General features: G+C 42.7%; 1 protein-coding gene across 1 annotated transcript in view; it reads left to right on the top strand.

Annotated features, from left to right (window-relative positions):
- GDPD1 (glycerophosphodiester phosphodiesterase domain containing 1) overlaps nucleotides 1-17,571 on the top strand; it is a 34,266-nt gene that overhangs the window by 14,686 nt on the left and 2,009 nt on the right. The window contains exons 3-8 of the mRNA XM_018569544.1: nucleotides 5,680-5,725; nucleotides 7,656-7,777; nucleotides 9,448-9,537; nucleotides 12,294-12,427; nucleotides 15,444-15,503; nucleotides 17,252-17,303. Of these exons, the coding sequence (XP_018425046.1) occupies nucleotides 5,680-5,725; nucleotides 7,656-7,777; nucleotides 9,448-9,537; nucleotides 12,294-12,427; nucleotides 15,444-15,503; nucleotides 17,252-17,303 (504 nt within the window). The remainder of the gene's footprint in view (nucleotides 1-5,679; nucleotides 5,726-7,655; nucleotides 7,778-9,447; nucleotides 9,538-12,293; nucleotides 12,428-15,443; nucleotides 15,504-17,251; nucleotides 17,304-17,571) is intronic.

The following is a 17,571-nucleotide window of genomic DNA, read 5'->3' as shown; positions in this document are numbered from 1 at the left end:
CCAGCTTCTCCTCGGATCCCCGCTGCTCTCCCCCACCTGAATGGGCAGAGAACTCTGTGTCCTCAATCTCTTTTTTTTATTTCAAAAGAGAAATGTCAGGGATCTGTTTAGACCCCCAATATTTCCCTGAAGTCCCCCCAAAGTGTAAAAAAAAATAATAATAAAAAAAAAAAAATTATAATAAAAAAGAAATTAAAAAAGAAAGGCTCTGTGGTATGGAGCAGGTGCCTCACTTGCTTTTCGGAGTCCTGGTTATGCTATGCTCTGTGCATTGCACAGAGCAGACTGTAGACAGGCAAAATGTACAGAAAGCAATTTGAACTAAGCAGTATCCATCTTTTTACATTATATAGTTTAAAGCTGAATTCCAGGCAGATCTAAAATCACAAATGAATGTAATCATTTAAAGATTATTAAATGTAATTTTAAAATGGAAGCAGCATAAGTACCTATGTTTAATCTGTATCTGCCTCCTGCAGACCCCCAGCACTGTCCTCAGATTAGTTTAAAGCTGATATCCAGCCAGATATAAAATCACAAATTAATGTATTAATTAATACATCAACATCATTATATATAATTTTTAAATGGCAGCAGTATAAGAACCTCTATTTGATCCGTATCGGCCTCTTGCAATTCCCTGTACTGTCCTGAGAATGGGAGCGAGAATAGCAGCACACGGAGCCAATTAGCTGTACTGCAGTACAAGGAACATGCTGATAGTGACGAGGAGTATTCAGTGTGCTGCTTCTCTTTTCACTGTCCAGGCACAGGCAAGGAGGAGGGACAGGTCCAGTAAGCGTTACTGAACTGCAGCAGAGAAAAATCAAGCTTGTGTTGTGTAAATAGCAGGGGTGGATGGACAGAAATGCAAATCCTTTGTTGGGTAAAGTAGCTCCCATGTATGTACTTCATTTGGAGTTCTTCGTTATACATTACTGTCACAATATTATATAAGGTGTGCCCATTGCAGTTTACAGTATCTGTACATGATGACTTTCCAGTGGGGGAACTATATATACTGAGGTGTTCTGTGGCTTGAAGTGCTTTAGCCTCTAGCTGGGAGTTGTCTTATTTGCTGTCAGTGTTCATCACAGAGTGGTCTCCAACAACAGGTTAGTTTGTTTAATGGTACAAGAATCAAATCCTCAGTATAGTTTAGTCCTAACATCTCCATAGATTGTGCTGGATTATAATATTTCCTGATGGTTTGCCACAGGAACACACAAGGCTGTAGCAGAAATCCTCTGTCCTGCATATACACATACTAGGATCCCTGATAGGAGCCATTTGTGTCACTGATTAAATGTTTATTTTGCATCTATTAATGTGACACGGAAAACATGTCTAGTTTGACTGAGGCAGCACAAACCGAGGTGGATATGAAGCCTTTTTCTGTTTCGTGAATAGATTTCAAAACATGTTTCAACATACTTGGCTGTGAAGCATGTAGCAAGTCGCCCTAATTAACCTTTGGATCTGTTGTGTCTTGTCTCTTATAGGAAACGCCAAATGGCGGCTAGACATCCAGCATGTAATTATCCTATATGAGGATTAAAGATTTGCAGGAAAACCCTTTTATTAAACCTTGCAGTGGGGCTACACTGTACGGGTTACGTGCTCGTTTGTGTCTAGGGACAAAAATTAACAAATATATACTCAGACGAAGCTCCGAGCTGGTCAGCTGTCACAACACTCCCTCCAGTCTGTCTCCTCCTGCGCAGCATATTAAAACCATCCTCACTTCTATACAGTGTGTATAGACGTGATGATTTACGGGACCTTAGACTGCTGCAGAGGAGGGGTAGAGACACTGGAAGGACCGGTCTAAGAGCAAGCTGGCTTGGAGGTTCGGGTGAGTGTATATATATATATTTTTTTTTTTAACCTAGAGACAAATGAGCATCTAACCTTTGCAGAGCCCCAAGGCAAGGGTTAATAAAACATTCCTGGAGTTCTTCTTTAAAGCAGGATTTTAGGCATAAAAGTTAAATACACAATTAAAATACAGAACTGTCTTACCTGCCAAAATAATGCTGGAAAGCTGTTCAGCCACTCTTATGATCCAGACACCCCAGCCAAACAACATAGCTGGGTCTGTGACCTCAGTTTTCCCCAAAGCAGTTAAATCAGAACTCCTGCCAAACAGCAAAATACACAGATGAAATACATAAATGAGAACTGTATTTCTGTTCATCCAGTGCTGGGATTTCCACAGCTCTGCCCCCTCAGCATAGCCCTCACTGGCAGGGGAGGGGGCCTGATCTTTCTCTGCTGTATTTTCACTATAATTTACAGTTCTTCCGACTCCCATATTGTAACTGGCAAGTGAAAGGAGGAGCTGAAGATGGATGAGCTACTCCCTCTGCTCTCACCTCCTATAGCATGTTTTATGCACGGCAACAAACCTGATTGGCTCCTGGTGCTGCTTCTCCTTCCCCCCTCCCTGAGCTTTGCTGCATAGATTGGATGGTAGATCCCAAAAGGCTGATACCAAGTCAAATTCAGGTACTTGTATTACATAAATGCAAAGATTTAAAAAAGCAACATGTGGCCCTTCCAAGATCCATACCAAACCTTTTATCCAAGCTAGGCATCTGATATGGTTTTTAGGGGGAACCCATGCAAACAAGTTGGGGTTGTTCCCTTCACATCAGAATGCCCCTTCAGATCAGGAGCCCCCTTTCACACTAGGAGCCCCTCTTCACATCAGGAGTCCCCCCCCCCCCTTAAATCAGGAGCTCTCGTTCATGCTAGGAACCCCCGTTCACATCAGAAGACCCCCCTTGACTTCAGAATTCCCCCTTCACACCAGAATCCCCCTTTCACATCACATCTTCACATAAAAGCTCCCTTTTCACATCAGGAATCCCCTTTCACACTAGGAACCCCTTTCACATCAGAAGCTTCCCATTTCAGAAGATTCCCCTTCTCATTTAAATCAGGAGCCCTCCCCTCTTGCACACTAGGAACCCTCCTTCACATCAAAAATTCCCAATTCACATCAGGGTCCTATCATCACATGAGGAGCTGCGGCAGCATGGCAGAGGGTGGGAGGTAGAGCAGGCCTGGATGAAGTTGACCTGCTGTCCATTTCTTAATGGATCTCACTCTCCCCGGATTAGTAATATTCATTTCCATGGTGCTGGCCCACCTGCACCATGGAAAAACATGACACTGTGTAAAAATTTCGAGGCACCCTGATTGAGCAAGGCTCTGCTATACAATCTGATTGTACAATCTCTGTTGAAATGACCCACAAATATGTAGAATGAGGACAAACCTAAACAATCCATTGTACCGTGCAGACTCTTGAACTACATAGTTGATGGTATAAAAAAAAATGAGATTGTGCAGCTTTAACCCCCCCAGCGGTGCTCGGGCCTTGCTTAAACACAACGAAGTCTGGGTTCTAGGGAGGCACAAATGTAAGGGCCAGGATTTACCTTAAGGCCTTATTTACTCCGCCGCCCGCTTCTCACAGGGCGGTAGTGGCTGCTACGGTAGTGCTGTTTTTTTGGATCCCAAGGAAGCTTCTTTTTTTTTCCAATGAACTAATACATTTTTTGCCATGCTGGAAAGCATAGGGGCCACACAATGTATACAGCTGCAATGCTAAATGCAGTGGGCGGCTGAGGAGCAGTAACACGGCAGATTAACCGCCCCTCTAAACGAGGCCCAAAAGATTGCATCACATCAAGCAGCAGGGAAAGAGATGCAAAGCACACTGGGAATCCAGGAAGTTGGTGAAAGTGACAGAAGGCAGCACTCATAACTTATAGGGGTAAGCTTTGATAACATTATAAAAAACAACTCTAGTATGTATTCCTATTACAATGCTGATGTTATAACAGGATAGGATATGCTGGGACTTTACAACTCCTTTTTAAAGTTGCACGTACACAGATTTGTAAATAAACCACATGGGTGCCTGGGGGCCATACACTTAAAATTGGGCCATATTGCCCCCCTAGAAGTCACAGGTGCTGCATACCAGCCCTAGACATCAATGACTGTACGAGGCTGTGCGGCGGGTATATGGTGGTATTTTTGTAAGCTTGTGCATGTGCATGAACATTTCCCTGTATTTGTGGCATTCGTTAGTACAGATGCATGAGTTTACAAAAGTTCCAGCACATACCCGCCATTGGCGTCTGTGAGGAGCTGTACGCAGCAGCTTTGGCTTCCTGGGTGGAAATTTTACGGGTACAAGCCTCATGCACACGGGCCTAATAAGACAAGAGAAGGCCTCTCCTTAGATTGGACACCCGCTGGAGAATAAAGGAAAACCCTCCTCTCAACTAAGGTCTTATCACACCATGACACATCACTTTGTCGTCTGGTCTGGGACAAAGAAAAAGCAAGTAGGATGTTCCTCCAAGAGAGGTCTGCTTTTATCTGCTCATGTACAAACATGTGCCCCTGCCTGGGGACCAAAGCTGATTTGCTTAGCAGGCCCATAGCTGAGAATTCTCCAACCATCAGAAGGGCTCAGACCCCTTAGAGTGGTGGGCCCTAACTAATTGTTAATGTGGCCCTGTATGACTGCTACATTAGTGGAATATTAGCATGGGATTTAAAAAAAAAAACACAGTAGACCTTCGCAATCCAGCAAATGCCTAAGCAGCCTCACAGCTTACTACACAAGCTGAGGTCTATGGGCATATATGAAATGGTTTGTATATGGATAGAGAACTGGCTACAGGGGCGTGTCCAGAGATTATCAATAAATGGCAGCTTTTCAGATTGGTCTAGGCCGGGTCATGAGTGGTGTGTCCCAGGTTTCTGTGCTAGGCCCCATACTATTCAACCTGTTTATTAACGATATTGGGGAGGACGTAAATAGTCACGCCTATGTGTTTGCAGATGATACTAAAATTAGGAGGGTAATAGACACGGACTTAGACACTATAACATTACAGAAGGACCTTGATAAAATAGGGGAGTGGGCAACTACATGGCAGATGAGGTTTAATGTCGATAAATGTAAAGTAATGCACTTTGGGGTTAAAAATAGGCAAACGGAATACACATTAATGGGTAGTCCTCTAGGGTCAGAAATGGAAAAAGATCTGGGGGTCATAATAGACCACAGATTGAATAATAGCTTGCAATGCCAGGCTGCAGTAAACAAAGCGAGCAGAGTTCTGTCTTGTATTAAAAAGGGACTTCTTCACAGTTCGAGCGGTTAGGGTTTGGAACTCGCTGCCGCAGAAAGTGATTTCAGCTGCGAATATTGAATCTTTCAAAAAGCACTTGGACGATTTCCTCAGACATTATTACATTCAGAGGTACAGGTACTGTTAAGAACGAGAACACGCGGGGACTCATAAACACGCATACACATCCAGAGTCAAATGCATACACCCAATGGGTTGAACTTTATGGACCTGTGTCTTTATTGAACCTCAAATATGTAAGTAACTGATGAGATCACTCCATAAAAACAACTTTATTATTAGTCTCCATCCATGCTGCACAGGCCCAATACTCTGCCCACTCTACATGGTCTTAGTCGTGGAGGTACACTGAGTATTTACGTGGGAAACATTCATTATAGCACAGTGTTTTGCAGTTTGATTATGATGGTTATGTCTTTTTTACTTTATTTACAACTGTTTGTATGGGTACATTTTACAATTGTTGGTTTAGCAGTTAATTGTATGTTTATCTTTTCAGGATCTGCCTCCCTACTTGTGTCAACTAGATGTGACATTTGAAAAAGGTAATGCCATAATTTTCAAGTGGCAAAGAAAATGGTCTGTACTACATTTGCACACATTTTTAGTCTATATTCAGTGGATACCGATAAGTCTAGTTTGTAATATGAAATTTACCTTGAATGTGTGTATGTCTCTTTGTAATGCATGACACTGTACAGCATATGAGTTGTCTGATTACAAACATTGTGTTAGCCCAGCACAGTTTTATCCTGCCCGGTTATTAGCCCAGATAGTTTTACTCTGCCCAGTTATTAGCCCAGATAGTTTTATTCTGCCTGGTTATTAGCCCAGATAGTTTTATTCTGCCCGGCTATTAGCCCAGATGGTTTTATGCTGCTCGATTATTAGCCCAGATAATGTTATCCTGCCTGGTTATTAGCCCAGATAATGTTTTTCCTGCCTGTTTATTAGCCCAGATAGTTTTATCCTGCCTGTTTACCAACCCAGATAGTTTTATCCAGCCCGGTTATTAGCCCAGATAGTTTTATCCTGCCTGGTTATTAGCCCAGATAATGTTATCCTGCCCGGTTATTAGCCCAGATAGTTTTATCCTGCCTGGTTATTAGCCCAGATAATGTTATCCTGCTTGGTTATTAGCCCAGATAATGTTATCCTGCTTGGTTATTAGCCCAGATAATGTTATCCTGCCTGGTTATTAGCCCAGATAATGTTAGCCTGCCTAGTTATTAGCCCATATAGTTTCATCCTGACTGGTTATTAGCCAGATAGTTTCATTCTGCCTGGTTATTAGCCCAGATAATGTTATCCTGCCTGGTTATTAGCTCAGATAGTTGACTCCTGCCTGGTTTTTGGACCAGATCGTGGCAGGATAAAGCAATGCAGGCAACTAGATCAGGTCAGTTGTTCAATATCATTGCAATTTTTGCAGCATGGATGGCCACCCTTAGTTCACCTGCCATTCATGTAGCCTCACCCTTAATTGATTATCCTACATGTGCCAGATGCCTCACAGAGCTGAATATTACAGTTTTTATTAGCTCAGGTCTTGCAATGAGCTCATTTATTTGCATAATAATTAGGGATGCACCGATATAGTTTTCTTTTTCAGTATCGAGTACGAGCACTGATATATTTTTTTTAGGTACTTGCCGGTACTGATACCGGTGGCGTGTGCCCTGATTATCAGCAAAACAGGTATCCTGATTGCCTGGGAAGCCGGTTTTCTATCGAAAGAACATTGGCTTCACTTCCCGAGGCTGCCTGACTTCCTGACCATTTAGGAAGCCGGTCGTTGGGTCATGAGGTGCCGTCCGGCTTTCTGATTGGTCAGGAAGCCAGACTGCCTAGCAACAAGTGAAGTCGGCTTCCTAGCCAATCAAAAAGCCAGGAGGCGGGTCGCCCAAATACTCGGTATCGGCACCTCCTAGCTTCCTGATTGGCTAGGAAGCAGGCTTCACTTGTTGCCTGGCTTTCTGACCAATCAGGAAGCCGGATGGCACCTTATGACCCATCGGTCAGGAAGCCAGGCAGCCTTTGGAAGTGAAGGTTTGATAGAACACCGGCTTCCTGATAGTCGGTATCGGTACTCGGTATCGGCGAGTTCAGGGGGAAAAAATATAGGTACTCGATACCGAAAAAGTGCTGAGTATATGCTCATGATAATCTGAGGAATGTGGCATCCTGGGAACTCCTTACAGTAAAGCTGCTATTTAAAATCAGAAGGTGTTGTTTAAGTATTAGGACAGTGGTGGAAACTCCGGCCCTCCAGCTGAGATGAAACTACAAATCCCATGATGCATTTGTGCAGACAGTTTTATCCGTGTAGCCTTTAAGTGACTTATCTTCTATCTATTGTAAAAAATGCATTTCAAATGACACCCACAAATGTACCATGTGTGGTGTTTGTACTAAATCTGTTGATAACTGACTTACATTTCCCTGGTAATAAGCAATCGCAAACTCTTTCCTCAGATTGTTGCTGTGATGGTGGAGAAGACAAGCAAATCCCTCTGCTGAAAGATGTATTTGAAGAATTTCCAGAAACTCCCATCAACATAGACATCAAAGTGAATAATGATGCTCTTGTGAAAAAGGTATCTGAACAGAACACAACCAAGATACAGTAGATAGGTGGACGTATGATATTCTGAACATTGTCAAGGGTGTTGGAAAGGCTTGTGGATTTTCCTTCCTGTGTTTTTCTGCACAGTTAGAGAACAAGCACTTGTATCTTATAAATAGTTCGTAAGCAGTATCCTCTGTTGCCTCCTATCTCATCTTCGAGAGAGATTTCACATGTGAGAGTTTGCGTCTATTGATACTGCGCTTCTTCCTCAGCGGAGACATCCCAATTCAACTGGGGATATTAATTTATAGTTCCATTCAACACATGTTGTACTTTACTATTCTTAGCAGTTATACGAGTGCAGTCTGTTTACTGACCTTGTGTTTTTCTGGCTGCACGTTTGCTGTTTATGAGTCTTTTGTTGGGGTTAATTAATAGGAAGAGGCATTGACAATGATAAAATGTAAATGCCTGTAAAGCCATTTGTAAAGGGTTGGTGTCACATGAAAAAAAAATCAACCCTGCTGCAATATATTATTTGAATCATCATATTTGTTGTTATGTATAACCTGCTGATTTTCTCTAAATTCTAAGTAGATCTTTACATAAATTACAACCCATTATGATGTCATAATATGTCCCAAAAAATAAAACCTCTTTGAAGTAAAGGTGAAGATTTGCTATGTTATAAGCAGGGGTGTCCCTAGATTTTTTTTTTCCATGGGTGGGGGCTGGGGTTGCTGGGCAGCTCTGTATGAGTTTGCTTTGGTGCTTTGTGGGGGGGCCCAAAGGGATGAAAGCCTAGGATGGCCCTGGTTATAGGGAACACTTAGAAATCTTGATCTCACCAAAGCAGCATCCTGAAAAATGAATCTTCTATGTTGAATTCCTCCTAAAAATAGCAGTGCACATACTGGTATGTGAGTGTGTTTAAGCACTCATGAGCCTATATTGTGGTATATCTGCAGTGTGAGATCTAAGGTACTGCAGCCTCTAAATGCTAGTTTAAGAGATTTGTAGTAATATTTGGTTGTTACTACTATGCTGATCACTGTTCTACTTGGTGGCGGCTTTGGAGAAGACAAAGCCCTACCTTTACCAAGATGACCATGTACACATTGAGACACAGTGCAGAACAAGGCATGGTAAGTCAGTAATAACAGCTGTAGGAAGCAATGCTTAAATCTAGTCCTCTACTTGTCTTTTGGGCACGGCTTACAAAATTCAGTCCCTCTTTAAGTAATCCTTTGGGACTTAGACAAGGTTTGATGACCCCAGTTTCCACAACATAATTTACTTGCACTTGTGCCATCAAAAATTATCATAAAAATATAAAATATAGCTTCAGTATGTTGTAAGCATCATTATTATAATAACTTTACCTGCATCCAACCCATGCATGGAAGATGGAATAACTTTTGGACCTGGGAGTCCATGTACTACTATGCGTATGGTAGCACTGGTTCATGATATTAGAGGCCCAATAAACAAGCAGAGTTTTTCAAGATGCTACATAAATTCTCAGTAAAGGGCAAACTAGGTGAGGCACCACTGAACCCTTTTCCATCCATTGTAGGGGCAGGGAACAGTTATAAAGGGAGGACAGGCACTCTTTTGTGCCCTATTATCCAGAGATCTTTTAGAAAGTAAACGTGGGAGGAAATGTTCCTTCTAACATGCGCTTTGTATATTCCCCAGGTGTCTGAACTGGTAAGAGAATACAAGAGAGAACACCTGACTGTGTGGGGTAACGCAGACTACGAAATTGTACAGAAGTGCCACAAAGCGGTAAGAACACAATAAACCTGGAAACACCTATTCATCTGTATCGCTGCCTCTCGACCCTTAAAAGAGAAACAGTTTAGCCTTGAATACCAGACTCTGTCCATTTTCTGCATCAATGTTAACCCTTTATCCTAAAACTGTTTACATATATGTATTTTAGTGCAATGTCTTAATAAAATTCTGCTTCCTGCAGCTTTGGTGGGGTTTCCAGAGAAGTATGTTTTGTAGGAATAGATGGTAATGCATGTAAAATGTGCATAAACCCATCTAAAACACCTCGCACATGTTACGGTTGGACTGTACAATCTCCTATGTAGTACAAGGAACTGCCTAATTGCATACAAATTGATTGGATAGTTTACATAGATCCTAATATTACATAGAAAATCTGAGGGTGACTTACAAAGACTGTCATGTGACCCATCTACTGGACAATCTGGTGTTATGCGCTATCCAAAGCTATGCAGATGTCAGATTAGGGAAGAGGTGATATGATCCAGTCCTGAAAGCCTGCTGTAGTGTATGTTTTCCCACGTTTAGGTTACTGATTTGTATTGAGATTGTAGTCCATCACAGGAGTGGGCTCGGAGCGTCGGCTACTTTACAGCAGTGACGTGCCGTGCCTTCTGTGCTGGGTGATGCATCCCCTAGCTCACGAGGCTCCGCCTCCGTCCCACCAAAGATTAGCCCCCAGCTCGGTAACCAAGCTGTGTGGGGAGGAGATAGGGAGGAGCCTCCCTGTCCATCACTTGCTCGTCACTGGTGAGGCATCGAGATCGATGTCCTCACTGTTTGTTTTGTGTGTTTTTTTTTTTTTATTGGACAGCTTGGACCTATGGGGCTTTGCTATTGGTCCAAGCCATCCACAGAGGTCACGCCTCTAACACAGAGTATACTCTGTGACAGCTCTTGCCCCACCAAGTTAGGTTACACAGGCAGTGGGGAAAGCCGCTGCTGTGTAACCTAACTACCTTGCAAAAGCTGGATGTAATTAACAGGCAGCGCTCAGTCCATGTCAGGTTACATAGCGAGGAGGATTTCCCTGCTGTGTAAACTCATAGAAGCCAATCTGAATGGACAAAAAGCTGTCGGCTTCAGACTTGAAGCTGACACCTTTTTTCTTCATAATACTAGGTGAGGCTCTGCCTCCCCTCACCACACGTCCCTGCTTTACAGGCACCACACAGGGACCATGGGGAAGAAAAGTAGTCACCCTCCAGAAGGAAGGACAGTGTCAGCACCGATTCCGAGATGATATGAGGATCTACAGCTGAGTGATACACACATAAGATACATTTGTGTTAATAGTTAAGGGACTTGAACGCATTTTTAACATTTAACTCCTGAGTTTAGTGTCACTTTAAAGGCCCAACGAGTGCAAAGTAAAAAAAACTGTCCAAATTCCCTGAGTGCAACCAACCAGATTTATACTTTAATTTCTTAACTACCTTTTTATCATACCTTTGAATCTGATTGGCCATCACAGAGAGTTTGAACACTGTTAATATAAGGTTGATAAAAAGACATGGGGAAACTTTATGAAAACTGGAGCAGACAGAATCTGGAGATGTTGCCCAAAGTAACCAATCAGCTTCTCTCTTCAGTTTGTTCAGTTTGTTTCAAAGTGAAAGAGAGAAGCAGATTGGTTGCCGTGTGTAGCTGCTCCTGATTCTGTGCACTTCAGTTTTGAAATTGGCCTTATTGCAGTTCCAAATGCCAGTTTGCTTCTAAGTCTCAGGAGTGTCAGAGTTTGCAGAGTAGAATATTTGGTAATTGTACGCATAATATATAAAATCCTTTTATCAAGAGTTGACTTACTATCCACAGCTCCCATGTTCTTGCTCTTAATAGGTTTGATGCTTTTAGAGGATGATTTCATAAAGAGTATGAGATCCAGGACAGCTTAGCTGTTTACTCCAAACACCCATCCATGACAAGGATATTAAAACATTCTCCTAGCCCAGGGGTAGGCAACCTTGGCTCTCCAGCTGTGCGGAAACTACAAATCCCATAAGGCATTGCAAGCTACAGGCATGACTCCCAGAGGCAGAAGCATGATGGGATTATTAGTTTCAGCACAGCTGGAGAGCCAATGTTGCCTAGCCCTGCCCTAGCCAGAAGAGAACAGTCTTTTACTCAGCAAAAAAATCATATTCCCTTTAGTAAATAACCTTTCCTCAGTGTCTCATTTTTATGATCACACAGTTTTAGTATAAACAAACGCGACTCCACTGCTATAAAGTAACATTAACTCTCAATGTTTCTGTCAATTGTGAATCCAGATCAAACAAATATACCTATCCCAGTAAAGTATTTCTTTCTTTTTTCCCCAAGCACTTACATTCATCACATTTCCAAACAGCTGCCTCTCTTTCAGCTCGGCTTCCCTGAACTTCCTGTCCAGTACACGATCACAAGGGACAGATCAGTCTCCAACAGCTCTCCATCTACTAGCTTCTAGAAGAGAGGAGGGAGAAGGGGGTGTAGGTTGCCTTCCCTGCTGTACCTGTGTGTTTGTGGAGATGCACACAGCTAACTAGCACACACAAGGGTAGCTCCATAGGACCCTAGAAGCCACCCTAAAGCAGGATATCGGGGCCAGTGCTCAGGGGACTAGTGGATTCTGCAGGAAACAAAAACTTTTAAACATCATGGAGCAGCATTCAGTGTCATTGATGTGTTCAGCGTTTTAAATAACTTTTACTTGTGATGTTAATATCACTTTAACTTAACATTAAGTGTTTTTGTTACTCTTCCAGAACTGTGACATCCCGCTGCTGTTTTGCTTCCAACGTGTCCTGCTGCTGGTGGGGTTATTCTATACAGGACTCCTGCCCTTCGTTCCACTCCGGGAACAGTTTCTAGAGGTCCCCATGCCTTCTATAATCATGAAGTATGGAATGCAGCTATATTTTACTTTCTTACTTACCCAAACATCTAATAACCTGGTTCATACAACGCTTTCCTTTGTTGTTGGGAAAGGGGAATGGTCATTAAAAAGCACCGGTGCTGTGGCAGTAAGGCTTTATACACTCCAGGCAATCTGGCTTTCCTGTGGCATGAACCTATGGAATCTTGCGGCAGTAATACCAGATGTCCCTGTCCAGATGTGGCTGCCGAACCCATTTCAGGTAATGACTGGGTGACAGTGGCCACATCTGTAAGCTTGGAATAGATCCTTGGTTCTCAACTGGTGGGTCGAAACCCAAAAGTGGGTCACGACCCTGTGTTCAGTGGGTCCCTGTGTGCATTCCACTTTTCTAGGTGAGAGGCTCCTCAGCCTCCTGCTAGCGCAGCACTGTCAGTTCTTGTGCCAAGCAGCCATTCAAAATATGCTGCCCAGCACCAAGTTTCAGCTTGGGGTGGGGTGGGCTCCAGCCATATGTGTATTGCTTACAGCTCCCTCGCATGTCCTGTAGAGGAGCCTGGACCGGTGCGATGTAACATTCTGGCTCTCGGCACCTCTACAGGGTGTGCAAGGGAGCTGTACAAACAATGCACATATGGATGGAGCTCCATCACAGTACAGCAGCCCACACCGGACCCCAGGCTGAGGATCAACTGCAGTTCTCATAAGGTCGGTTGACTGGGTGGATCTTTTTTGGAGTGTGTGTGAGATTGTGTCTGTGGTTGCGTGTTTTTGAGGGCCCATTCACACTAGTACAGTGCGTTAATTGCACAGTCCCATGCGATTAACGCACTGTACTTCGCAATCGCACCTACCACGCATTTTGGTGTGAGAAGTGCATTGCATTGCCATTCATTTGAATGGCACCCCAAATGCACCTCCCACCAACAGTTCTATTGCCCGCATCGGAACGCACAGTACCGCAATGCCGTGGGTTCCTCCATTGCAGTGCAACTTGGGTCACGACTTAATGACCAAGGACAAATGTGGGTCCTGAGGTTACATAGGTTGAGAACCACTGGAATAGATGATGCTGGATACATCCATTCTGCCACTGTCACCTGGCCATTCATTTCAATGGGTACAGCTTCTGTATCTGAATAGGGACACCTGGCATTCCTGCCACAGAGATCCATAGTTTTGCCTTTTCTGTAGTGACGGAAGGTACATTATAGTCTGCCTCAGCTTTAGTTCAGCTCCTCAGAATATCAATTCAATAAAACCTGAAATGTTATCTTGTGCAGTAAAGGCTACAGCCAAAACATTTGATTTCTGTTTTTGTATAGAGCAGAGAAGCTTAGAGCCTCCATCAGGGCTTTATTGCTCTATGTCTGTATTGGAAGGATTTGCCTTCACTTTCTGTCAGGAAAGGAAGTGGCTGCAATTCTCTCCAACAGGGACACACACAATACCAAAACTACATATTTAGTAAAATGAAACTGGATTAGATCTTCTGACAATGTGTTTATTGCTGTTCGTGCTTTCCTGTCCCAGTGACACCCCCACCTCCTATATCTTGTACGGACGTCACAAAGTCAGGAAGCCAGAGGAAATAGCCTCAGTGAGGACACAGACAGCAATAAAACTTTGATAGAAGTTCTGACTCTTACTCTGTATATTAGAAAACATTTGCTAGAGTTGGACTTTAAATAAACCTGCCATGAGATAAATACCAAAGTTATCATGACTAATTTCCTTCCCAAAATGCTAGTTGCTTGGCCATTGACTAATCCAATGGGGCTATGAGATCATAAGTCTTCATTTTAGGATGTGATTGAGAATGGGAATGTGATGGGGATAGGTTATATACAGTAACTGTGTGTATTGGGACTTGTAGCATTGTGCTATTGCTTCATAAGTGCATTGTTTTGTTTGTTTGGAATCTTTTATGCATCCAATATAGCGTGAGCTTCCCATACTGTTGAGGGTGTTTCAGATTCTGTAGTATAGGTAGAGCAATAAGATGCAAGGGCTTGGGTTACCACATTATAGATGGTTGGTTTTTTGAGGAGTGAGTCATTTAGGAGCCATGTCCAGGATATGGTGGTGGAACGGAGTTGGAACGATACCGGGGCATGATCAAAGATGGTTATAGATCGCTTGGTGGAGAGAGGGTGATAGCCAATCTGAGATATTTGTTGGTTCAATGTCTAGTTGGAGTACCAACAGGAAGTCCTTCATAGTGGGAATGGTGCAGGATATTGCTCTCTTGTGAACATGGAGCTGAAATGGAGAGTGCCAGTGGTAGACAGCCTCATGTTGGTGTAGGAGATCCACTAGGGGTTTCATTGCCCTTCAACAGAGTAGGGTAATACGGGCCAGATCCGTGATGAACTGTAGGTCTACTCCATCAAAACTCAGATGGCTGCATAAAGGATTGGCTTCCTTGCCTTGATAATAGTGGATGTGGTTAATCACATTTCGTGGGAATTGCTTGGAGGACATAGAACTCTATGGGCTTGATCAATGCAGACCTCCTGGTCAGGAAGTTTGTCTAGCAGCGTGTTGAAAATGCCTTGCAGTGGCTTCTGGCAGCACACATATGCGATATTATTCTGTCTATTCCGGATCTCCGGATCTTAGAGCTGTAAACTATTGACAACATTGATGGTGTTTTCATTGTCTAAAAGTTTGCATACCTTTCAGATCTGTGTTCATCAATCTTGTTTTCATCCTCCTATACCCTCAGAAGTTCGGTAGTGCAGGCTGTTTCAATTCTCTCAGCCAGAGAAGCAATGTTGCCTCATTTTGGGAGGTTTCTTATGTAGTACCATAAATCCATATTCCACGTGGAAAGGCGTTGTCACTCTGGGTTGCTCTATACAGCATGTTCTGTGTTGTATTCAAGCAATGCAGGAGTACCAGAAACCCCATATTATATTCAATGTCTAAGCAAAGTTAGGCTGTAAAGAGATGCCCACTGAATTACACAACTGACCTATTAATACTTTTTTCTAGTGTCTTACTAACTTATAAATGATGTGTTATGCATTCCCTGCAGACTTAAAGATCCCTCCAAAATGAGCAGAAGTCACAAATTTGTTGTATGGCTTGCAGATGCGTAAGTAGGACTTATTTGTATTAAAGAATACATTTGTATTATTTATGTTTTTTTATGCAGTGCCTAGTTGTTAACCTCAGAGTACCTGACATCTAGGAAAATGCACAGATATCTGCGATATTAGAATGCCAGATTTCCATCCTTCACAAACAGTCCAAATATAAAAAGAAATCAACATAAGTCCACTCCCAGAAAAGGCCATTAGAGGCTCTGGTACTTTTAAAGGCCGTAGTTGTGGATAGAGTAGAGAACGGGGAGAACCTTCGCTGGGTTTTAAATGCTGTCTTAGTCCTTCCTGACCAGGAAGGATAGATCAGACACCCATAACCAGCACAGGAAGTAAGGGGAAATCGCCCCAATGGGGACACATACAGCAACCCGACAGAGGATCTAACTCTTCCACAGTCTACTGGAAATCAACCTATTGTCATCTGTGGCTCTGTTTAAGAAAGCATGTCCCCGCTCACTTGCTAATATGTGGACACCTTTTAAATAGGAAGTGATGTAGAAATCTCTCAAATAGGGATGTGAACATCAAGAACAAAGTTGACAGCGGTTCTTCTAACCCAGTGGTGGCGAACCTTGGCAGTCCAGCTGTTTTGGAACTACAAGTCCCATGAGGCATTGCAAGGCTCTAACAGCCACAGACATAACTCCCAGAGCCAGATGCATGTTGGGATTTGTAGTTTTGGCACATCTGGAGTGCCAAGGTTCGCCACCACTGTTCTAACCCTTCTCCCACTAAACAATCAAAGTATGGAGTTGGGTTTTAATCATTTAAAAAAAAAGCCATTTATTTTTGTGTAAAAGGTACAGTTATCACTAATCCCTGCTGTACTGCATGCTAGACTACAATGCTTAAAATGAACCTGGCAGCCATTATAAAAGTTTTAAAGTAAATATCCTCCTCAAGGTTAATGACCAGTTCCTGAGGGAGCCTACTAAGAGACACAGGCTTTACTGTAACCATAATTTGCTATTTACATAGGCACTTGCTATTTGACAGGGCTTCCCCAGCATTCAGCATCCACATTTTGGTGTGTTTTAGTGTGCTTTGGGTTATGACCGGTTGCTCTAATTAATGTGCAGTTATATACTGAATATAATTTTGGTTTTGAGTGGTCAGAATACAATTCATTTGTTTCTATTGATTACTACTCTACACACATTTCTTTATCAAACTGTACCTTTTGCCAACCAGGGCAAGTGAGCTTACTGCCAGTAAAGTTTAGGGCTGATTTTCATGAATAAGTCTCATAGTTTTGCCACAGTGATAACAGGTTCTCTAGTGGTGACCTGAAGGGACACATTACAATCAGACGTGAAACAGCGCAAGCAATCAGCATTGACATTAACATTCTTTCAGTTTACCAGTGATGTCCATGTCATGGATATAGCTATGCCCCTGTCATGAATATAGCCGTGCCCTTAGGAATAGTCATGTCTAGGAAGCCTAAGTTGAGAAATACAGAAACGTAGGTTCTGTCGTTTTATAAATGAACCCCTATACTTATAAATGAACCCCGATAGGGTCGCATGGCACTGGTATCCCTAGATGGTGCTGATGAATATAGGTATTTCCTATACACTATGAACGCCTATAGTGTTACTGTAAAGAAACATATTCTGGGTAATGCTAAAAGCCTCCATTACTGTGTTACTCATACTGTACATAATAGAAACCCTGCTAGATATCATTTCTGTTTATACTGAAACCATCAGGTTTTTTATTTTCTGTTCTCTTCCAGCTTATTAATGAGAAAATCTCTGTTTGAGCACTTGAAAGCCAGAGGAATTCAGGTAAGAACTGTTGATTTCACACGGCACAGTACAAGACCATGCTCTGAGTGCTGCCACTTGTAAAGTCTTTATGCTAGGAAATAGTTTCCTAAAATAGTGACCACAACTCTACCAGGAAAGGAGCTGGCATGTTTTCATATTCAAAAGGGACAAAAGATATTCTATTAAACAGAGGTCCTACTGTTATATAGAGGTTGGATGGAAGCGATAAGTACATGGGGGCTCTTGGGGGGGGGGGGGGGGAGAAAGAGATGTAAATTTTAGGCGA

The sequence above is a fragment of the Nanorana parkeri genome, unplaced genomic scaffold (genome assembly GCF_000935625.1).
Source record: "Nanorana parkeri isolate BGI_ZX_2015 unplaced genomic scaffold, ASM93562v1 scaffold1351, whole genome shotgun sequence".
NCBI lineage: Eukaryota > Metazoa > Chordata > Amphibia > Anura > Dicroglossidae > Nanorana > Nanorana parkeri.
Note: the sequence above shows the minus strand (reverse complement) of the source record. Positions and strands in the feature narration are given on the sequence as shown.